This window comes from Rana temporaria, chromosome 2 (genome assembly GCF_905171775.1).
Source record: "Rana temporaria chromosome 2, aRanTem1.1, whole genome shotgun sequence".
Taxonomy (NCBI): Eukaryota; Metazoa; Chordata; class Amphibia; order Anura; family Ranidae; genus Rana; species Rana temporaria.
In genome coordinates, this window is record NC_053490.1 from 498,512,442 (window position 1) to 498,536,700 (window position 24,259).

Below are 24,259 nucleotides of genomic sequence, written 5' to 3' on the forward strand. Positions count from 1 at the left end.
AATTCTGCCTAAATCTCCTGGTAGGAAGAAGCATAACCCTAAGGTCAAAGGATGCTGTGTCCGTCTATGAACGAAAGAGAAATGGCACCAGTGGGGGAGGGGGGGGGAAGCAGACAAGCAGCGCTTCTGCTTTAAGCCAGCCACACATAGATCGAAATTCGGCAGGTTCAGCAGATCCATGTATAGGCTGACTGGTTGTACCCAAGTTGATCCATTGATCGACTTAGGTACAACCAGCCAATCAAAGTATTGGCATGCAATTACTTCCGGTGCCCATAGCCGCTAGCAGTAATTGTGTTCTTCCAGCCAGTGATCGGGAACAGTGATCTCGGTCATGTTCTAGTGAGCCCATCCCCCCTACAGTTAGAACACAATGAGGGAACGCATTTAACCCCTTGACCAACCCCTAGTGTTTAACCCCTTCCCTGCGAGTGACATTTACACAGTATCCAGTGCATTTTTATAGCACTGATCGCTGTATAAATATCAATGATCCCAAAATAGTGTCAAAAGGGTCTGATGTGTCCGCTGCAATGTCACAGTCACACACACACAAAAAACGCAGATCACCGCCATTACTAATAATAAAAAAAATGAATAAAAATGCCATAAATCTATCCCCTATTTTGTAGACGCTATAACTTTTCAGCAAACCAATCAATATACGCTTATTACGATTTTTTTTACCAAAAATATGTTGTAGTGTTTTTATATATTTTTGTGGATATTTATTATAGCAAAATGTTTATATATATTTTTTGAATTGTCACTTTTTTTGTTTTTAAGCGCAAAAAATAAAAACCGCAGAGGTGATCAAATACCATCAAAAAATCTCTATTGGGGGGGGGGGGGGGTATAGGATGTCAATTTTGTTTGGGTGCAACGTCGCACTTGTCAGTTAAAGCGACGCAGTGCCATATCGCACAAAATGCTCTGGTCTGGAAGGGGGTAAATACTTCTGGGGCTGAAGTGGTTAAAAGGTGGCATTTAGAATCTTACACCTTCTCCTAGTTACACTTTAGTCACTACAGTGCAATAGTGGCAGCTAAGCATTTTAGGTAGCATAGAGCGGGTATAATCCAAGTATTCACTGTCAAAACACAATAGTCACAGCAGAAGATTTGTCCATCCACGCATCAATATGTGTATAGCCAGCTTCAGAGAGACGCTCAGCTCCCCCCTGTCATTCAGATTTGTCATTTTAGCTGGTGTGCATCGGGTGATGAGACAGGTTCATAAGAAGGAATACATGTAAGTGCACGTGTTAAAAATGAACTAGAAAACATGGGTCACCTCCAACATTAACTTGAGGAGCAATTTATATTGGTTTGGAGCTCTCATCATAAATAAGGACAAATGTTGTTATTCGTAAGGTTTTCAAGCAGAACACAAAAGAGTGTGTGGCTATAGATCTTACCAGACACTCCGAGTGAAACTTCTTCTTGCAGGTCCGGCAGGCTTTCTTTGGTAGAGAGTAATTGGAACCATGAATCACAGAGAAACAGATCATGCAATCTTCAACACCTTCAAATCTTTTGTCCACATTGTTCTTCCAGAGAGAGAGACCCTCCATTATACTTCCGTTCTATGAAGATCAGCGAAAAAAGAAGAAAATCTTGTAAATAGATACAATTCTGTTCTATAAACTGGGACTATGCTAAAGTAGAACAGCATTTTAAACATAATTAAATATAGTTTGTTATGGTTTAAAAGTGAACTCCAGGCACACAGCTAAATACAGAGATAAATTACATACAAGGGAGCCCTTTTACATGCCAAGGGATTCAGATTTCAGTCCATCGTATGCCAAGAATTGCACAGCTATTCTACACACCATAGCCCTGCCTGGTAAGGTGGGAGATATGATTATTTTTTTTTGCTATTAACACTTACCCTGCATTCACACCTCGGCGCACAAAATCGGGGCGTTTTGTCCCGCGAATTGCGGTGACAAATAGCGGCGTTTTGTACCACGATTTGCGGCGACAAAACGCTGCGATTGTGAATGCAGCCTTCACCCCCTCTATGGAGATGGTTCACATCTCCTATGCCGAACGCCGCCTGAAAAAAAGGTCCGGGACTTTTTTTCAGGCGGCAGGCGTACAGCGTTCGGCGTGGAGATGTGAACCATCTCCATAAAGGTGCATGTTAAATCATCCCTCTGGCGTCTCGGGGCTGCAGCGGCGTCGCACTACAGGCGTATATACGCCTAGGTGTGAACGGGGGGGCTTAGGCCGCGAACACGCGATCGGTTAAACCGATGAGAATGGTCCGATGGACCGTTTTCATCGGTCCAAACCGATCGTGTGTGGGCGCCATTGGTTATTTATCCATCGGTTAAAGAAAAGCCAACTTGTTTTAAATTTAACCAATGGATTCCTAACCGATAGAAAAAAAAAACTATCGTTGGTAGGCACGTCCATCGGTTAAAAATCCACGCATGCTTGGAAGCATTGAACTTCGTTTTTATCAGCACGTCGTCGTGTTTTACATCACCGCATTCTTACACGGTCGGTTTTTTAACCGATGGTGTGTAGGCACGACTGACCATCAGTCAGCTTCATCGGTTAACCGATGAAAACCGTCCATCAGACCGTTTTCATCGGATGGACCGATCGTGTGTACAGGGCTTTACAGGTCTGATTACTTCCCCAGCCTATCACTGGGCAATGAAAAGAAAACCAGCACGCGTAGCTCATTTCTCTGTCACTCTGCTCTCATTTCAGAATGTCCCTTGTTAGAGCACAAGCAATACAACAAAACAAAATGGCTTTTAGTGCTGCTTTGTCCTTTTCCCAATGAGGCTCAGCTGTACAGAAAATTGCAAAAAGTCTGATACCAAAATTCTGGGACCTACACTGCTTGCATTTAAAGTGACCCTGATGCTATACAAGAGTTCCCCAGGTAAAGCATACTTGGAGTGTAAAGACTTCCCTTTTAGCCACATGTGCCGCCAAATGCTGATCCGAAAAACAGTCCCACAAAGTCTGCTGGAAAAACTACATTTCTGGGGGTGTTGATCTCCTAGCATTCCACTTCACCTCTTACGGATTCCTTCTGCTTACATTTAAGTCACCACTGAGTCCTGCAGTGAGCCAAAGAAATCAATTGATAAACCCAAGAGATTAACACGTTGGCTTTTGGGGGACCAATTCTAAGGAATGGAGGGGTGTTTGGCGGTGTGAGAGGCAGGAAAGGTATTTCAACTTTCTTTCTTTGTTATACAGATATTCTTTACGCATGTGTATAGTGACTGGGTCAATAAAAAAAAATAATAAAAAAAAAAAAAAAAAAAAAAACACAAAATATTTTATGGATACAGAGTTGCATCAATTTGTGCCTTTTATTTCTGCCTGGAGTTACGTATTAAAGTAGAACTGTAGGCAAAACTTAAGGTCAAATGAATTAGTGTCCCCATTGGACAATTTCCCTTCTAAAAGACGCTCCTTTGACTCAGGTTTAAAATCCTGAGGGTTTTCACACTGGAGCAGTGCGCTGGCAGGACGTTAAAAAGTTTCCTAAAAGCAGCATCTTTGGAACGGTGAAGGAGCAGTGTGTATACGGCTCCTCCACCGCTCCTGCCTATTAAAATCAATGGGCACCATGGCCATACAGCAGGCAAAGCGCCACTGCTGTGGAGCTTTGTGGGTGTTTTTAAAGGCCGCTAGCGGGGATTAAAAGCACCCCGCTAACGGCCGAAGACCTCCGCAAACATGGCACCGCCCGTGCCCCAGTGTGAAAGGGGCCTTAAAAAAATAAGTTTTGCTTTTCTGATGTTAAGCATTGTAATTGCTATGCCCTTAGTTCAAGACATGTGTATCCGATAATGTTGTCATAAAAAAGGGAAAGGAAAAATGCAAAAGAAAGGAAAAGGGAAAAGAAAAGGGAAGGAAAGAGAAAGGAAAGGAAAGCAAAAGAAAAGAAAAAAAGGAAAGGAAAAGAAAAGTAAAAAGAAAAAAGATAAAAAGGAAAGGAAAAAGAAGAGAAAATTAAAAAGGAAAAAAAGGAAAGGAAAGGGGAAAAAAGGGAAAAGAATGCAAAATGAAAAAAGGAAAGAAAAGGGAAAAAATTGGAAAATGAAAAAGAAAGGAAAAAAGGAGGGAAAATTAGTGTAGGGAGGGAATCGGTGAGGAATAAAATAATGCTCAAAGTGATTGTAAAGTCTATTTTTTTTAAATAACAAACATGTCATACTTACCCCCACTGTGCAGCTTTTGCACAGAGTGGCCCCGATCCTCGACTTCTGGGGTCCCTCAGTGGCTCTTGCAGATTCTCCCAGCATCAAATAACCCTCCCTAGAAGAAGCACTCTCCTGGGGGGTTACCTTGCGGGCGCGCTCATGAGTCCAGCATTTGTGTCCATAGACACAAATGTCGGACCCAGCCCTGCCCCTGCGTCATTTGATTGACAGCAACGGGAGCCAATGGCTGCGCTGCCATCAATCTATTCAATCAACAGCTGGAACCCCGTGCAGAGAGGGACAGTGCGTCTCCGCCGAGGGAAATTCGGGGCTCAGTTAAGTAAAAACGGGGGGCTCAGTTAAGTAAAAACGGGGGGCCAAAAGTTTTTTCAACCTTAATGCTGGGGTGTCAAATGCAATTTCATTGTGGGTCGCATCAGCATTATAAATTGCCCTCAAAAGGGCCGGTTGTATCTGTAAGATTAGATGTCCAGCGTATCCCCTCCCCTTATATTAGATGTCAAGTGCCACCCCACCATCAGAAGTTGAGTCCCCCACTCTCCCTTACATCACAATGCACGCCCCTTTCCTTACGCTGCTGCTGGAAAGAAGCTGTATGTATTGCTTGAAAGCAGAAAGTAAAGGTCTGGAGTAGGACCAGAGGAGGGCTGGAGCTCTCCTGCAGCTACAGTAGAGGTGCGAGGGCCACATCAAATGGCCTGGAGGGCCGGATTCGGCCCGTGGGCCTTGTGTTTGACACCTGTGCATAGGAAGCATCAAGGTGAAAAAACATGAAGGTTTACAACCCCTTTAAATGCAGAAAGCAGGGAGGAGTAGAGGAGTAAATACATGCAGAAGTGAAGGGCAGGAAAGGAAATTGTGAGAAAGAAGAAAAAAGATAATATACTGATGGCATTAAATGGGAGAAACTAAATAATAATTCTCTTAGGTAAGACTTCATGTTTTGGCCACATCTTGACGGCGATATAATCAATACATTTCATTTATCACGTCATTTGAAAAATCCAAGACTAACTGCATAAATAGTATTTTTACCTACCTGATGTGTAAGGTATGTGTTCAATTGCAGCATCCAATTCCGCCACTGCTGTACTGCCACACCTACCCGGCGGCCGCTTTCTACAGTGATGGAGCCCAGGGGGTAGTTTTGGGGCAACTGGATAATGAGCTCTATGCAGATGTCATCAACAGAATAAGTGGCTATTACTTCCCGGGTAGTACGACTTGCTTTCACCTTAAGTACAAGAAGTCCAGGGTTACATTAAAATATTTTATTTATGTTTGCTTTTTTGCAATAAAAAAAAAAAAAAAGCAGGTCTGGATTTTTTTGAACACACAATTTATTTATTTATTAGCATAAATTGCTTACAAAGCCCTTCATGTCTATCAATCAATGACATCTCATTCTAGCCAGCCTTCCTGAAGACATAATAACACAATTGCACAGGGAAGCTGCAAACGACATTAAAGTATGGAGAGAGGTCACAAAGAAGGCAGCAGTGTGCTGCTCAGAGACCGTTACATGCTACTTGTTTATTCTGGGTTTGCTAGTCCTGCAATGGAAAGCAGTGTGTGAGAAAAGTCATGCTTCAAGACCATGCTCAAAGCAAAGTTCTTGCTCAAAAGAACGTGCATGGGCTCAGAAGGGTCCATAGAACTGTTCTAAGCATTAGGACCCTGTGTGTATCTACACGAGCATGTGCGCATTAGTGTTCTGCATGTGCTTATTTGTGTGGGTGTGCTTATTTGATGGATTTGGCTCCCAGTGGCCTATTTAAATCCCTACAGGACTCAGATTAATTGCACAGTGGTTGTCGGCTCCTGCTTGTGACTGGATTCTGTGTTCATCCATATCTTGATCCGGATTGCTGTTCCTGAACTTCTGTTGCAGACACCGGCTTGTTCCCTGACCCCGCTTCCTGCCTGCCATTCCAGTACTTCTGCTCACCTAATGCTGACACTGGCCTGACTGTGTACTCCTGCTGCCCGGTTGTTGCTGACCACTGCCCGTACGACTTTGCATCCGAGATCAAGAATCTGCCTGCTGCCAGCTGGTCTGCTTCAGCTCTGCATCTGCCATCAAGATATTCTAAACCAGATCTCCTAGAGCAATGATGGCGAACCTATGGCATGCGTGCCACAGCTGGCACGCCAAGCCCTCTCTGTCGGCACACCAGGGGAATCCCCAGCCAGGCAGTCACTTGCACTGATGGTGCAGGCACGGAGGAGCCGGCTTCCTTGTATCAGTGCCAGTGACGTCGGCAGTCAGTCATCTTGTTCCATGGGGGTCTAAAATTCTTCCTCCACTGTCCGGACTCTGTTCTGCAGCTCTTTGCCTCCCCCGGACCCCTACACCTATGGTAAGGCATTCGGGCACTCCTTTCTGCAGGCGCCCCATTCCAGCTCCCCCTGCTCCAGGACGACTTTGGTTCAGTCTGTCCTAGTGCAGCCTGTGAAAAAGTGGAGGGGGAGGGGCAGTGCTCGAAGCAGATCATCTATGGGGAGAGGTGCAGTGGTTGCTATCTGACCTCCCGGCGGCTGGGATATTGGGGAGCGGCTGAATGGCGGGGATTCCTTTAAAACTGCCTGGGGAGAGCTGAATGATGAGTTGAATTTTCCAATTGGAATTCTGATTGGAGTTGCTTGTCTGGGAGCAGTCCTATCAAGTCCTTCATTGCAAAGATCAACGCCTAGCGCAAGCAGGAAATTGGACCGCGACAACGACCAGATCGGGCAATCGGCCTATTATGCATTGGTGACCCACCGCCGTATGGTGTGTTTGTGGGTCTACTCCATCCGGTAAGGGTATTTCATCCTTTTCCTTGGGTTTATGAGAATTGCATTTTGGAGGGGAACCTTCCACGTTAACCTCACAGGGATCGTCTCATCAATGTTTATGGACACTTAGAATCACATTGGAGTATACCTACTGTTTATGGTTCAACCCTATATCACTATAGGGATATTTATTAATTAATTTTTTAATTTTCAATTTTCCACCCTGGAACCCACTTGATTGTGAGTTCCCTTCTAGACATTTAGAGTATCACATTGTAGTGTGTTCTCACATTTTATATGTTATATCACTTTAAAGGTGTAATTTCTGAATTCTCCTTTGGCACAGTATCTTAGAACTCGCATTATTGCGGGCTCCTCATTGGCGCTGCACTTTTATTTATATTTTTTGTTACATTTAGCCTTGTGTTGTGTTGGGTTGGCTGAGGCTTAGGATAAGCGCAGTATATTAATTTTATATTAGGTTTAATTCTGTGTTGGCACTTTGAAAGAAATACATTGGTTTTGCGTCGTGGTTTGGGCACTCGTGCTCAAAAAAGTTCGCCATCACTGTCCTAGAGGCACCTCCGCCACTCTGTGCCTACTCTTGTTATACCCCGTCATCATCCCCAGGGGAAACAGTATACGTCAGCCCTCGTCAACTCTGCCTCGACCAGGTAGGGGACACAGTGTTTCTGTGCATAAAAGCCATTTAAAACAATCTGGTTTCTATTCTCACCATTCACTCCTAGAATTATATTGATTTGTCAGACAAAATCCTAAATTTACAATTGTGTATTGGGCTTCCAACTTCTTTGTGCATGTTGCAAACTCACTTGAATCACTTGAATCAGTGAACCCCATATATAAGGAATCTTACCATTAAAGTGGTTGTAAACCCAAATGTTACACTTTGTATTAGGACATGTATATTTACACCCCCATGCGTCGCTCTCTTTGTTTTTTTCCTTACCTCCTTCCTTCTCAGGATATCGCCGATATCCCGAGTGGTGACGTCACTCCGCGCATGCGCCGTCTGATAGCTAGACCGGCCAGCCGAGACCATGCCGGACAAAATCTCTGTTCATGTCGGGGCTGCGTCATTTCCTGCTGTTGACGTCAGCCCCGACATCGCGCGATGGTTTGCGGTGTGATCCCCCCCCCGCAGAGGCTCATGGATGTTTACCTTGTGACTCCTACGTCACAAGGTATGAAGGAGGAAGACGGCGCAAGATTCCAGAGCGGGAAGCCTGGATTACTGATTAGCTGCTACACGATTGGTGACCCAGCATCTGCAGCATGCTCCGGAAGCTCTGATAACAGCTTCCTGGCATACGCTGTGAGGAGCTTCTCTTCGTTTCCATAGTAACCGGAAACGAAGAAGAGGCTTGAATATTTGCCGTGCGGGATTACAGCCATCGTAATCAACTGTGGGCGGAAGTTTTCACTGTAGAAGACGCGGAAGACCACAAGAACAATGGCGCCGGCATAGTAGAAGAAAGAGACTTCACAAAGGTAAGGATTTAAACCATAAAAAGAATAGTGACATTTACTAGATAAAGATCGATGGATGCAGCGGGACACTGGCTTTAAGAAGATGTTACTAGTTAGGGGAGTAGATGGGGGTTTACAACCGCTTTAATAATCTTTTCATTGCAAGTGGGTATTTATAAGTGGGTATTTATAATGAATAATATTAGAGGCAATCGTGTTCTTTGATGTCAAACTTTTATCTACACTGGTACACAAGCTTCGAAATAAATGTGCAAACAATATACTTTGTATGCAATTTTAAAACGCTTTCCTTAAAGCAGACCTTTATCCTCCTTGGTCACCTACCATCTCATCTTATCCTCTCAAAATCACAAATATTTCTTACTTTTTACCTTCCTGGGAACTCTCCCTTTTCCCACTTTTTCAGGACTCCTGACTTTTTCTGGACAGTGCCGATTGGCCCTGTGCTGATCACATGCACCCATCCAAAAAAACTCTCTAGTAAGGATGAGCTCCGGCATGTTTGAACACCCCACATGCAGAGTCCGCCAGGAAGTCGGCACTGCGCTGCGCTAATCACAGGCAGTGAGACATTTCCAGATCTCTATAATCACACATCGGTACAATGTCCCACTGCCTGTGATTAGCGCAGAGCAGTGCCAACTTCCTGGCGGGCTCGGCACGTGGGGTGGTTGAACATGCTGGAGCTCATCCTTACTCTCTAGCAATACACACCAAACTGAGCATGTGCAGAGTGCCTCTTGTGGCTCTGTTCTATCAGCATATAAATCGGGGACAGTAAAAGGGGGGCACCAGAGAAGACAGGATCAAACAGCCTTTTTAAACAATGCGGAGGATTAACCCCTAATGTTTCACATGCTTTACTGCATATACAGACTGATTTTACTGTTGTGTGTTTAGTGACAATTTAAGTGTTTTTATGGGGTAATCAAGGGTCCTGCCAGCTAAACTGTTCATCTATCTTCTATTAAGGGACTTATGAGTAGAATTTAATGGCTCTTACACAAATGTATACCTTCTTTACAGATCGTATGCATTCGCTCCTGATGAGGCGATATAATTTAATGTCAACTCCTTTTTCTGTATGGAGCCAACTGGCACAAGATGTTCATTCAACCTTTCTCCATGCTGATCCCCTTACATGGCATTACCCAATATTGGACCATTGGTTATGATGATGATATAACCAACCATTTGTGCATGTATAAGTGTTATGTCATGTGTATTGCAAATAATTTTTTTTTATCAAATGTTTCCACTCATGTGTCTCATTCAAAATTCCAAAACCACCCCCCTCCTTCCCCTGCCCTTTCTATAGATCTGAAGATAATGTCATCTGTGGGCAAAACTTACTGCATTTAGAGTTGAATGGAAGAAGGCATCTGCATCATTCCTTTGAATTAACTTCCTGGGCTAGGGCAGATGCTGACGCTGCCTCGTTTTCCCATATACCAGGGTTTCTCAACTAGGGTTCCTCCAGAGGTTGCTAGGGGTTCCTTAAGCAATAAGCGATTTCTGCTTCTCAGATGCATAATCACTGACACCAGGGATCTTTTTAGCTATCTGTAAGGGGGAATTCTTCCCAATGACCACAAATGTAAGAGGGAATTCTTCCCAATGACCACAAATGTAAGGATCGCTCTTCCTATTGACCATCACAATAATGTAGTATGAGCTGTAAATATAATAATTACTAGCAAGGATTCCCTGAAGACAAGTTATTTTAAAGGTTCCCCCATACTTAACAGGTTGGGAAAGACTGCCATATAAAAACAACAACACTTGCCCGTGTCTACTATTCTACCCTCCGCACATTCCCTTCTATACATGAGACAGTATAAAAAAAAAAAACGTGTGAGCTCACTGCACCGATTCCACCAGGCATAAGTTAAAACACGGAGTATCACAAAGGTTTTCACAAAGAAAGAACCCAACTTACCGTCATGCCATCAAAGACTTGAGTACTGAATTGTACAGAGCATATTTCCTGGGAAGACAGCACTCCACTGACATACTTGGTAGTGAATTTGTCCACGACGCTAAAAATCCTTTTCTCACAACCATTCCACCATAGTCGGACCATGGCAGGCAAATCCTTCAGTGTGATGTGATAAACACTACAGGCCAGATGAGGGATCTCCCATTGCAGTGTGGATGAATCTAGGAAATAATAATACATTATTGTAAAAAAAGTAAAGTATTATTATTATTATATAAAGTATTCATTGTCTAGCCACCAATATTCTGCCATTAAATTCATGAAAAATGGCCAGAAGAAAACAAAAAAAAATTCAGCATTCTGCACCACAGAGTTGCTTGGCCAATGAAGACGGAGACAAGCAGATATAGGAATAACAAATTTACAGCTGAGCTCTTGGGAAAGGAAAAATGCTTCCTTGTAGTGGAGCTGCCCCCACATTGCAAGTGTTAAAGTGATTGGAAAGGTTTTTGTTTTGTCCCCCCCCCCCCAATAACAAACATGTAATACTTACCTGCTCTGTGCAAAAGTTTTGCACAGAGCGGCCCCAATCCGCCTTTTCTGGGATGTCCCGGCGGGCACTCCTAGCCCCTACTTTTTATTGAGTGCCCCCACAGAGAGCCGCATTCCATGGGGGCACCCGTGTGGGCGTGCTCCTAAGTCCTGCTGCTGCATCTATTGACACAGACAGCAGAACTCGGCCCCCGCGTCACTGAATTGGATTGACAGCAGTGGGAGCTAATAGCTAGTCCTGCCATCTTTCTTTCCAATGAGGACCCGAGACAGCGGCCATTGGCTCCCGCTGCTGTAAATCAAAGCAATGACGTGACGTGTCTGGGCTCAGTGATACAGTCAGCGGCTATGGCCGCTGACTATCACGGGAGCATTGTTCCTGTCTCTTGACATCAAAAGACCAGAGTTTTAATCTGTCTTATAAAAGCCAGGTGGTTTTCCTCCAACCGAATGCTGGTTGGTAAAGCGTTCCATAGTCTTGGACCTTGGAAAGCAAACCTTCTTTCTCCTTTGGACTTGTATCTTGCTATGGGTACCTTGACCAGATTTTGGTTGGTGGATCGCAGAAGGCGATTGGAATTGTGGGGTTCTATCTTGTCGCAAAGATATTGCGGAGCCTTCCCATGGATGCACTTATGGGTCAGACAGAGTGCTTTAAAAGCTTGATGGCATCTTGTACTTGATGGCATCTTGCAACTGTGTCTCGTACTATAGAAGAGGCTTCCGGGCACCAGTTGCACAGATGGGAGTCTCCAGAGTGAGGTGTAAATTAATTAGTGCATCTTATTCTTCATCTTCTAGAGCAGGGTCTCCAAAGTTTCTAAACAAAGGGCCAGTTTACTATCCTTCAAACATTAGGGGGGCCAAACTGTGGCCAGTGGGGGGAAGAAAACGTCTTGGCATCAGTGGGCGCAAACAATTCCCATCATTGGTATTAGGGGGAGGAATAGTGCCCCCCATTGTTGGCATCAATGGGAGGAGTAGTGTCCCATTATTGGTGTCATTGGGAGGAACAGTGTCCCATCATTGGCGTCAGTGGCAGTAATGGTGCCATATCATTGGTATCAATGAGAGGAATATTGCCCCATCACTGGTGTCAGTTGTAGAAATAGTGTACCTGGGAAAAATACTGCCCAAATATTGATGACGGTGGGAGGAGGAATACTGCCCAAATATTGATGACGGTGGGAGGAAGAATCGTCCCATCTTTGGTGTCAGTGGGAGGAAGAATCGTCCCATCTTTGGTGTCAGTGGGAGGAAGAATCGTCCCATCTTTGGTGTCAGTGGGAGGAAGAATCGTCCCATCTTTGGTGTCAGTGGGAGGAAGAATCGTCCCATCTTTGGTGTCAGTGGGAGGAAGAATCGTCCCATCTTTGGTGTCAGTGGGAGGAAGAATCGTCCCATCTTTGGTGTCAGTGGGAGGAAGAATCGTCCCATCTTTGGTGTCAGTGGGAGGAAGAATCGTCCCATCTTTGGTGTCAGTGGGAGGAAGAATCGTCCCATCTTTGGTGTCAGTGGGAGGAAGAATCGTCCCATCTTTGGTGTCAGTGGGAGGAAGAATCGTCCCATCTTTGGTGTCAGTGGGAGGAAGAATCGTCCCATCTTTGGTGTCAGTGGGAGGAATAGTGTCCCATCATTGATATCAATAGAAAGCATAGTGTCCCATTGCTGGAACAAGTGGCAGGAACTATTCAACTGTTACTGACTGTGTGGAGAAGAATACCCCAAGCACCAGATAAAATCAAGCAAAGGGCCACATCCGGCCCCCGGGCCGCAGTGTGGAGACCACTGTTCTAGAGTAAACAAGCATTTAACCATTGCAGTGCAGGCCCTATTGCAATGGTACTGGTTTGGTAAATCTTGGAGTTGGGCTTTAAAGATGTAATTAATGAACACAGCACTGCATTCATTTCCATCATACTTCTCTTCTTGGAGTTTAGCTTCCACGATAAACAGGCATAAACCTCAAAATCCAGCTTTATCATGTGATGCAAACAAGATCCCATGACGGGAATTGCCCATCACAGTAAATTCTGCTTACCGAATCTACCGCTTATCTGCTATCTTGACAGCACTTCACTTCATTTACTTCTCACTTGCTAAGTTCTCACATTTGTTGAATTGTCTGGACATGTGCTGTCATAATTCCAGCTCTAATGTTAGGACATTTTCCCGTTAATAAATGCAAACGAGAATCTGATGATTACTGCTTGGCTGATAATTGCCTTGTTATCAAAGTTTTTCAGTTGGCTCAGCAATGACATGTATTTGGATAGAAAGTGAATATCAAAATCACGTGTGTTCAATTCTAAATAAACATTATTAGTAACCTTTGACGATTTACATAAATATCTGTCCGCGGTTTACACTCTAATGATATTATCTCACTATCGTGATGATGACATTTGGGGAGAGGATTATGGAACATTACACGTGATTACTCCAACACAGCTTGCAGTACCCAAAACATTTTTGAAGACTATTTGCCTGGATCTATGCCCTTAAAAGTGCACTTTAAAGTAAATGGCAAGGCTAATACAAATGTAATTGTATGAGTTATGCCTTATCCCCACATTGTAGACGTGAGGTCAAAGATTGAAAAAACAAAACATTAAAAAAATAAAGTACTTTTTGGAGATATCACATTCCTCCCTCTTATGTTGAATCCCTGCACCGGTTGTGGATGGGGATCTCTGAAGTGTTACAAGGTGGTGCTGGCTGTGACAAGGGACCAACTCCTTCATAGTCACAACCTTAAAGTGTTACTGAACCCCACAACAGTAAAACCAGTCTGTATATGCAGTAAAGCATGCTTGTTATACTCACTGTGGAACCTAAGGGGTTAATCTCCTGCACATTGTGTAAAAAGGCAGTTTGATCCTATCTTCTCTGATCCTCCCCTTCTTCCACTGCCCCCAATACATCTGCTGATAGCACAGTGCCCTAGGAGGGCAGAAGGATCAGGGATCATGCAGCCTCATAGGTCAGTGAGAGGAGAATGAACTCCTCTCACAAGTTTTAAACAATGCTCGGCCGGATACTGATAGAAGTCACAAGACTGCTATATACTGCTGATAAGAAAAGGTATTTAGTAGTTTAGATTTACTAAAATAATTGCATTTCCATATTCTGTGTATTGTAGGAGACCAGATATAGTGAATGCAGGGTCCTGGGTTTAGTAACACTTTAAAGCGGGGGTTCACCCTATCGACAGGAAAAAAAAATTTTTTTTTTCTTTTACCTTTAAATCAGGCACTGTAGCGCGAGCTACAGTATGCCTGTCCCGAATTTTTTCCCCCCATACTCACCTTGTAGTCGTCCATCGAAGATACCGGGGAATGGGCGTGCCTCTGGAGACGGAGGATGATTGACGGCCGGCTCTGGCGCGTCACGCTTCTCCGGAAATAGCCGAAATAGGCTTGGTCTTCACGACGCGTGCGCATAGCCTGTGCGCACGCGCCGTGAAGAGCCGAGACCTACTCCGGCTGTCTTCGGGGAGAGTGACGTGCCAGGGCCGGCCGTCAATCATCCTCCCTCTCCATAGGCACGCCCATTCCCCGCGGGAGCCGAAATCTACGATGGACGACTACGAGGTGAGTACGGGGTTAAAAAAATCGGGACAGGCATACTGTAGCTCGCGCTACAATGCCTGTCTCGATGGTAACATCATGTGGGTCAGGGTGAACTACCGCTTTAAGGAAGTGGGGAAGGAAGAGTGACAACACTGTAGTAAATTCCAAACGGTTTCTAAAAGTGTTATCAGCCATAAGCAGAGGAAGTGCCTTTCCTCCAATTACTCCCAGGATCAACAAATCTGAATCTAGAAAACTGCATTCCATTTGAATATGGCATACAGATATTAAAATATTTGGAGTTCTAATTTTGCAGACAATTTACTAAATAAGCCGGTACATTCACTAGAATTTTCTTTACTGAAAAAATCCATTCCACCTCATTAAAGGGAGTATGGAAAAAGGGGATTTTTAATAACAGCTTACCTGTAAAATCCTTTTCTTGTAGTACATCACGGGACACAGAGCAGCATAGCCATTACACATGGGTTATATAGTGTACCTTTAGGTGATGGACACTGGCACTCTCCGACAGGAAGTTCCCTCCCTATATAACCCCCACCCATAGTGGGAGTACCTCAGTTTTGTAGCAAGCAATGTGTCTCCCAAGATTCCCCATAAGAGGGGTGGGAGCTCTGTGTCCCGTGATGTACTACAAGAAAAGGATTTTACAGGTAAGCTGTTATTAAAAATCCCCTTTTCTTTATCGTACATCACGGGACACAGAGCAGCATAGCCATTACACATGGGATGTCCCCAAGCAATGCTAAATGAGGGGAGGGAGAGCATCCAGGTAAAGCAAAAAAACAGCGGGTGCCAAAGGACAAGAGGACTTTATACTGCGGCCTGTAGAACCGCCTGCCCGAAGGCTGAATCAGCGTTCCTCCTAACGTCCATTTGATAAAATTTAGCAAACGTATGAACAGATGACCAGGTCGCTGCCCTGCAGACTTGAGCCATAGAGACCTGGTGATACGCTGCCCAAGAGGCGCTCACAGCTCTAGTGGAGTGAGCTTTTACCGACAAAGGCGGGTTTTTCCCTTTTAGGCCATAGGCCTGAATAATCAACTGTCTAATCCATTTGGAAATGGTGGCTTTAGACGCTGCCTGACCCTTCTTGGGTCCTTCTGGCAGAATAAACAAGACGTCAGTCTTGCGAACCTGGGCTGTGGCTTTCAAATAAATCCTAACAGCCCTGACCACATCTAAGGAATGTAGCAATCTCTCCTTCTTTGAAGAAGGTTTAGGAAAAAATGACGGAAGAATCAAGTCCTGATTTAGATGAAAACTAGATACTACTTTCGGAAGAAAGGACGGATGTGGCCGAAGAACGACCCTGTCCTTATGTAGTACTAAATAGGGTGCCTTACACGACAAGGCTGCCAGTTCCGACACCCTTCTGGCGGAAGACATAGCCACCAAAAAAAACAATTTCCTAGTTAACAAGACCAGCGGGATCTCAGATAAGGGTTCAAAAGGCTGGAATTGTATCCCAAGGATACAGGGGAGCCTTCACCGGAGGATTAATCCGAATAACCCCTTGTAAGAACGACTTTATTAGAGAGTGAGAGGCCAAGGGTCTTTGGAAAAAGACTGATAAGGCAGAAACCTGCCCCTTGATTGTGCTAACAGCTAGACCCTTCTCTACTCCTAACTGTAGGAAATCCAAGATTCTCCCGATGACATACTTGCGGGGAAGCCACTTCCTAGCCTCACACCATGCAATGTAGGCTTTCCACACCCTATAGTATATAAGTCTAGAGACTGGCTTTCTAGCATTAACTAGGGTGGAAATAACCTGGCCAGAAAGGCCCCTGTTTTTAAGAATTAGGGATTCAGCCGCCAGGCCGTCAAATTTAAGGCTGGTAAGGCAGGATGGAAGAATGGCCCTTGTGAGAGGAGGTCCGGCCGCAACGGGAGGACCCAAGGTTCCTCTATTGCCATCCTTATTATTAAGGAGTACCAAGGCCTCCGGGGCCAAGCCGGGGCTACCAGAATCGTTGGTTTGCGCTCCACCTGGATTCTGTGAAGAAGACGGGGTAGCATCCGTAACGGAGGGAAGGCGTAGATCAGCGCAAACTGTTGCCAAGGACATACCAGGGCGTCCGTCCCGCAGGCCAATGGATCCCTTGTCCGGGATACAAATTTGATTAGTTTCGTATTGAACCTGGAGGCCATGACATCCACCTCCGGAGTTCCCCATCTCTGGCAGATGTCCTGAAACACTTTGGGATGGAGAGACCATTCTCCCGGGGACATTTGTTGGCGGCTGAGAAAATCCGCCTGCCAATTGTCCACTCCGGGGATAAACACTGCTGAAATGCATGGAATATGGGTCTCTGCCCAAGAAAAGATTCGGTCCACCTCTCTCTGGGCTGCCAGACTTCTGGTGCCGCCCTGGTGGTTTATATAAGCCACAGCAGTGGCGTTGTCGGACTGTATCCTTACTGGGGAGTCCTGTAATACATCCGTCCACGCTACTAGAGCCAACCGGGCTGCTCGTATCTCTAGGACATTTATGGATAGAGTCGACTCTCTTTTTGACCACTTCCCCTGCTGGGTCAATCCTTTCAGGACTGCACCCCAACCCGATAGACTCGCGTCTGTGGTAACAATTCTCCATGAGACTGGACTGAACGATCTTCCCCTTAGAAGGTTGTGCGGGGCTAACCACCAGCACAGACTCTGACGTGCTGCATGGGATAGAGATATGGGAAGATCCAGGGCCTGGACCCTCTTGTCCCAGGCTGCGAGAATTGCTCTCTGTAGTTTTCGAGAGTGGATTTGGGCGTAGGGCACCGCTTCGAAGGTCGCCACCAACTTGCCCAATAGGCGCATACACAGACGAACGGTCGGCCTTGCGCTGCTTAGAATTACTTGAATTAGCTCCCTTATAGAATCCACCCTGGACTGGGGAAGAAAGATTTTCTGATGCACAGTATCTAGAATCAGCCCAAGATATTCCAATCTTCTTGTGGGCTGTAAGGCCGATTTGTCCTGATTTAGGATCCAACCCAGAGATTCCAGGTAGGTTACCACTAGGCCTACTGCTTGCCTCAGACTGGCCTCTGAGAGATCGATCACTATAAGATCGTCTAAATAAGCCATAACCAGGATCCCCTGAGATCTTAGGTTGGCCAGAACTGGGGCCAGAATTTTTGTGAAAACCCGAGGGGCCGTGGCTAGCCCGAAGGGCAAGGCCACGAACTGAAAATGCCGATGTCCCAGAGCAAATCGGAGAAACTTGAAATGCCCGGGAAAGATCGGGACGTGCAGGTATGCATCCTTGATATCGATAGATGCGAGGAATTCTTTCCCTTGTAGGGCGGCCACTACCGAACGAATAGATTCCATTCGGAAAGAGCGAATCTTTAGGAAGCGGTTTAGGGCTTTTAGATCCAATATTGGTCTTACATCGCCGTTGGGCTTCGGGACTACAAACAGATTTGAATAAAATCCTTGTCCGCGCTCCAGGGCTGGTACCTCCATAATCACCCCTTGATTTAAGAGGCGGTCTAGGGCCGCTAGAAGCGAGACTCCTTTTTGAGGATTGCTTGGGAGCCTTGACTCCTGGAAGTGGGGAGGGGGAAACCCCCAAAACTCCAGCTTGTACCCCTGGGCCAATGAGGACAGAACCCATTGGTCGGAGATTCTGGCCTTCCAAAGCTCCGAGAAGAAGCGGAGTCTTCCCCCCACCCGAGAGAGTGGGGGCGTTCCTTCACAAATTCGCTTTAGGGGCAGCTTTAATTGGTTTACGAAACCATGGCTTCTTGTTGCCTGAAGCTTGCCCTTGCGACCTGTTAGCAGGCGAACGGCCAGCAGGCCGTCGATACTGCCTAGAGGGTGACGGTCCTGAGACTGGAGAGGTTGGACGTTTAAAGGCAGGCCCCCGAAACCTCTTCTTAACAGGCAAAAGAGTGCTTTTGCCACTGGAGATCTTCTGAATATATTTGTCTAGATCATCTCCAAACAATCTTTCACCCTGGAAGGAAAAACCCGTTAAGAGTTTTTTGCAGGGGGTTTCTGCAGACCAGTTTTTTAACCAGAGAAGTCTCCTCATATGAACCAGAAATAAGGATAAACGAGAAGCTTGCTGGATGGAATCCTTAATGGCGTCAACGGCAAAACATAAAGCTCTGGGCAAGTCAGCTAGGTCCTGAGCTTGTTGTGCCGGAAGGTCCCTTAAGACCTGTTTGGTCTGTTCCTTCAATGCCTGGCATACTCCTATGGCAGCCACAGCTGGTTGAACTACTGCACCTGCAGTGGCAAAGGAAGCCTTTAACAACGTTTCAAGTCTCTTATCGACAGGGTCCTTGAACATATGAATATTGTCTACTGGACAAGTTAAGGCCTTGTTAACACATGAAATGGCTGCGTCCACTGTAGGGACCACCCATTTCTTAGAAAAACTTTCTTCCAAAGGATACAGCACTGAGAACCTTTTAGGAGGAAGAAAAATCCTATCTGGTTTGACCCAGTCCTGAAAAATTAGGTCCCTCAGTAAGGGATGGACTGGAAACACTGCATTGGATTGAGGCGCCCTTAGGGAACCTAGAGAGGATACGGCAGCCTGAGGTTCAGGCAGGGGTAACTTAAACTCCGTCCGTACCATGTCCGCTAGGGACTGGATCCATAACCTCTCTGCTTGGGAAGCTGAAAACGGTTCCTCTATAGTGGACTGACTCCTCAGAACCCTGTTCCAAGTGGTCTTCCCCTTGCTCCGTTGAGAAATCTAATTCCTCTGTGGAAAGGATCTCTTCATCTGGAGACTCAACCCTAGGGGATGGGGACCTAGCCCGCTTCTTCCCAGGTAATGAGGCTGAAATCAAAGCAGCCATTCTCCGCTCTAAACCACTCAAGGTGGTGGCTAACATCTCCTCCGTAACAAAGGTAGGAGTTGGTTGAATGGGGCCAGCCGCAGCATCCAACACCCCTGGTGGCACATCTAGGGCAGCAACCTCCAGTTTATCTGGGGAGGAAGGCACAGCCGACGATTGGCCGAGATCCTCAGAGCCCGATGGGGAACCCTTCTGTTTCTTTGGGCCCTTGGCATTTTTGGAGCCTCCTGCGCCCTTAGGAGCCATGATACAAACCCAAGGTACTCCGCTATAATACTACTGACTAAGTCGGAGTAAATACACGCCCCCTGTGCCCATGCACAGAGGCATAAAATAGGCTGTCCCCGAATCCCCTGTGGAGGGCCCACTGACAAACCAAGTTCCGTGGGCCCTCGCTTACCTTCTCCACGCCGCAGGGTATTGCCAAAGGCCCCAATCTTCCCCCATCTCCGTGGGTATGGTCATAGACCTTCAGGGACCGGGGTCCAATTTAGGAACACCACACACCTGGACCTATATAGCACTGCTGGCATCAGGATTGCTAGATTAAAAACCAGTCCTGGAACCCAGAGTCCAGCCCTCCCAAAAGGAGAGGCATTATAGGCAGAACCCCTCCACGACTTGGGGCCCGGGTACCGTCCACTTTGGCTATGAAGCACCTTGGACGGATCCGGTAGGCTTGCCCGGGTCCCAAGGACAACTATAGGCAGAGCTCTTCAACGTGCACCAACACCTAAGACACTGGCGAAAAAACTGAGGTACTCCCACTATGGGTGGGGGTTATATAGGGAGGGAACTTCCTGTCGGAGTGCCAGTGTCCATCACCTAAAGGTACACTATATAACCCATGTGTAATGGCTATGCTGCTCTGTGTCCCGTGATGTACGATAAAGAAAGTGTAGCGCTTATTTTTGTAAATGGATTGGTTGAAACTGCATATTAAATGTTGCAAACAAATATATAGTCCTCAATTTCAATAACACCACATGACTGGATACGATCAGTGAAGAAATAATAAATAGAAATCAGTCCTCTATTGTGACCAAACACAAATAACAGTCCAAATATGTGGGAAAAAATCTGCAAGGTTGAAGTTTAGAGTCCCACGTGGATATAACCCACTATAAGGAGTGAAAAAAAAACATCACCACCGATTATAGGAGGCGGCTTACCAGATAAAATTGACTTGGAGAGGCATATACCACCCAAATCAAAAAGGCTTATATGATCAATCAGCACGATGGTTCCAGCTGATCCTGAATCCACACAACAGTTGACACCAAAAGTTTCAATATACACCAGGAAGTGTAAAACATGTAGTCTTGTTGAAGCCAGAGACACGGTTACCACGTAACATACGTGATGAGAGAAAAACTCACATCATGCGATACCGTACAGAGTAATATTTATTTAAAAAGGGTATAAAAAATGAACACTCACATTTAGGAAAACATCGTAAGCGTATTGTGAAGTACAAGAGCGATGTGTGTGGGTGGGTCCACTATGTGAGTTTGTGGTAACCGTGTCTCTGGCTTTAACAAGACTACATGTTTTTCACTTCCAGTTGTATATAGAAACTTTCAGTGTCAACTGTTGTGTGGATTTAGGACCAGCTGGACCCATCGTGCTGATTGATCATATAACCCTTTTTGATTTGGGTGGTATATGCCTCTCCAAGTCAATTTTATCTGGTAAGCCTCCTCCTATCATCGGTGGTGGTGTGTTTTTTTTCACTCCATATAGTGGGTTATATCCACGTGGGACTCTTCACTTCAACCTTGTAGATTTTTTCCACACTTTTGGACTGTTATTTGTGTTTGTTCACAATAGAGGACTGATAGAGGACTCCATTCATTATTTCTTCACTGATCGTATCCAGTCACGTGGTGTTATTGAAATTGAGGACTATATATTTGTTTGCAAAATTTAATATGTAACTTCAACCGATCCATTTACAAAAATGAGCGCTACACTTTTCCATACTTACTAATTTTTGCTTTGTCTACAGCTGTGTTGGCAGCCAATTTTTGTATTCACGTTATACAGAGCAATATATCCTACATATATTTTTTGCACCTCATTTAAGAGGCAGCAATCTTTCAAATTTCAAATTAGTCAACAGAAAAAGCCCCATTATTGTAAATACATAAACTTTACTTCTCTATGAAGTCTGTGACAGTGGCAACCACATTTGCTCCATATATATGCACCCTCTTTTTCCTGCTTAGCCATACTGTATGATGATTGTGCCTACTACAGCTCTGATCATTTATACACCATGAATTGCAAGCAGTGTATGAATCTCTTTTTGACTTTGCATAGCCTGCCCCCCCCCCCTGTATATGCTCCAATTCAGATTGGAAGAAGAAGCAGTAGGTTGTATTGCAGTGCTCATATGCCAGGGTACACGCTCTTAGAGGTAGAAAACAACTGGTTGGAAAATAAAGGTCTTGACGGCCTTAGGATCTCTATAAGACTCGAGGCCAGAAACCGTACTAGAAAATAAAGCTGTCCATAGAAGGGTGTTTTTTTTTTCTTTTTTTTCTCATTCAACCAGAATACTCTATTCGGACAGTGGGGAGACATCTCCTCCATCAGACTACACAGATTTATACCCTGCAGCACTAATTGAAACATTTTCGGCAGGTTGGTTGCACAGAAGTCAATTGGCGAATCAACTTCTATAAAACCACAATGGCCATAGATGGATTGAAATTCGCTGGGTCCCTGCTGAACTGGCTGAATTGTATCCATCCATGGGCAGTTTTAGCCTCAAGCTTTAAAAGTGGTGTGCCCCTTTATACCTGTTAAAAAAAAAAAAAAAAATAGTAGTGTGCACCACATCCGTAAAAAACAAAACCTTTGGGAGTAATCAGACTGGCTCCTCAGGGCAAAGCTCAACCAAGACTTGACCAAAGTCCTGAGGGTCAATAGCTCAGAAGCCAAGGCCCCTTTCACACGGGTTGACCGATTGAGTCTGCCTGTCAGTTTTTTGTTTTTTTTAGGCGGACTCTGTTGGACCATCCATTGCCCACTATGGAGCGGAGGGTGTAAATGGACATGTGTTAGTTAACACTTGCCGACATTCAATCCGATCTGCAAAAAACAGAAGGATGGGGCAAAGTGAAAGGGAAAGTGAGGTCACTTATCTGGCTGTGCTGTGTGGTAGGGATATCTTAATCATAAGACTGCTTGGAAAGAATAGCAAACCCTTAAACTATACCTTTTTACATGCTCACCCATTAGATATGAGTGTTCCTTTAATATGATCCCAACTCACCTTTCACATTTAAGTTTAATTCCTCAGTGAAGAACGTTTTAGGGTCTTTACAGAGTGCATCGCTCGATTGTCCAGGAAGAACAGGCGTATGCGGCATTAGCTTGAAGAGGTTGTAAAGTAGTTTATTTAAGCTCTTGTTCTTCCGCAGATACTGTGAGTAGAGTGCTCGCAGCTGGAAAGGGAAAGATGAGGTTTATCAATGTCCACCATAAAGATAGGTGAATTAAAAAGTGTCAAATGTACTTTCACCACCAAAAGCTCCAGGCAAATAAAAAAAATCCTAAAGTTCACAAAAAAGAAACATTTTTGTTTTATTAATGGCAACTAAATTGTAGGTTTACATTCTACATTGAAAAGCACTTCCATAGACTACTCTAGAGTCGTTTTTAGACCTTAAAATGAACCTACTAAAACATGTCCTGTGTAAATTTCGAAGAGCCATTCTTAACACGGATGGGCACTGGTATATACAGAGCCACATTTTAGCCATTTTCTACATATTAAAAGCTTCAGCAGCAGATTTCTAAAACCAGTCTGAGCCTCTACCTCAGGGGTAACCAACCAGTGGCCAGGGGGTCACATGTGGCACACAGAGGCCTCTGATGTGCCCCGCGACCTCCTGCTCTGGGATGGAATAGAATACTGTTATTAAAGGTCAGTTTATTACTAAAATAAAAGTGTATATATGGGCATATCTGTTCTGCAGTGGTTACTGGGCTGCTTTCAAACTGATCTGCAAATGCAGAGCAGTGCACCTGTGGGTTACCTGCACTGAGCCATAGACTTCTGTTATTACCTGCGAAATTGGTGAGATTTCTGAAAATGCACCAAACCTGCAGAATATAATAGAAGTCTATCAAAGTGCAGAAAAGCCAAAAAGGTACACTGCGTTGCACCCACGCTGAAGGTAAACCGCAGCGTATCAGTGTAGAAGCACCCAGGGGCCCCTTTCACACAGTCAGTCAGACCCATTTGGACCCTCAATTCACCTCTAAGGAGTGGCAGATGTAAACAGACTTGTGTCCTACCTCCAGTAGAGTAGAGTGGGCTGTGTCCGTTTTCATTCTGCATATGCAGAGCGGGCACGGACCTGCCATCCGCCCTCTCCGCTCATTGTGGCCCGCTACCAGTTACCAAGTCGCTTAAGTGGCCCTTGTGCTTTAAAACGTTGGGCACCCCTGCTCTACCTCATCCCTAAAGCCATACAAAGGGTGTTTGTATTTTTCAGCACGCAGGCATGATTATGGACAGCTGCTAGGACTCCTGCACTCACTCCATAGACACATGTGAGGCTTATTTACAGTGGAGAGAGTGCCCAAAACCAATCTGTCTTCTACTATCGCTACACTCCATAGCCTTCATTTTATGGCCCATTCATAAATTGTAGCCCGCTGCGATAAGCCTGAGGCACATCACGGAATTCTCTCTGCTAAAGGCATGAATGGAGGAAAGACAGGCCATGTATCTGGACACGCCTGATGACCCTTCTCCCTTTAATTCATTTTGATACTCTGAAGCAGAGCATAATGCACTTTGCAAGTTGAATATACCTTTACCGTGTTAATTTCAAAAGGCAATATTAAGTAT

At 45.1% G+C, this 24,259-nt stretch overlaps 1 protein-coding gene across 1 annotated transcript in view; it reads right to left on the reverse strand.

Moving 5' to 3' along the window:
- Positions 1–24,259, reverse strand: part of LTN1 (listerin E3 ubiquitin protein ligase 1) — a 165,148-nt gene that overhangs the window by 14,700 nt on the left and 126,189 nt on the right. The window contains exons 26-29 of the mRNA XM_040338841.1: positions 22,673–22,844; positions 10,431–10,651; positions 5,241–5,435; positions 1,418–1,585 (exon numbers count right to left, since the gene is read on the reverse strand). Of these exons, the coding sequence (XP_040194775.1) occupies positions 1,418–1,585; positions 5,241–5,435; positions 10,431–10,651; positions 22,673–22,844 (756 nt within the window). The remainder of the gene's footprint in view (positions 1–1,417; positions 1,586–5,240; positions 5,436–10,430; positions 10,652–22,672; positions 22,845–24,259) is intronic.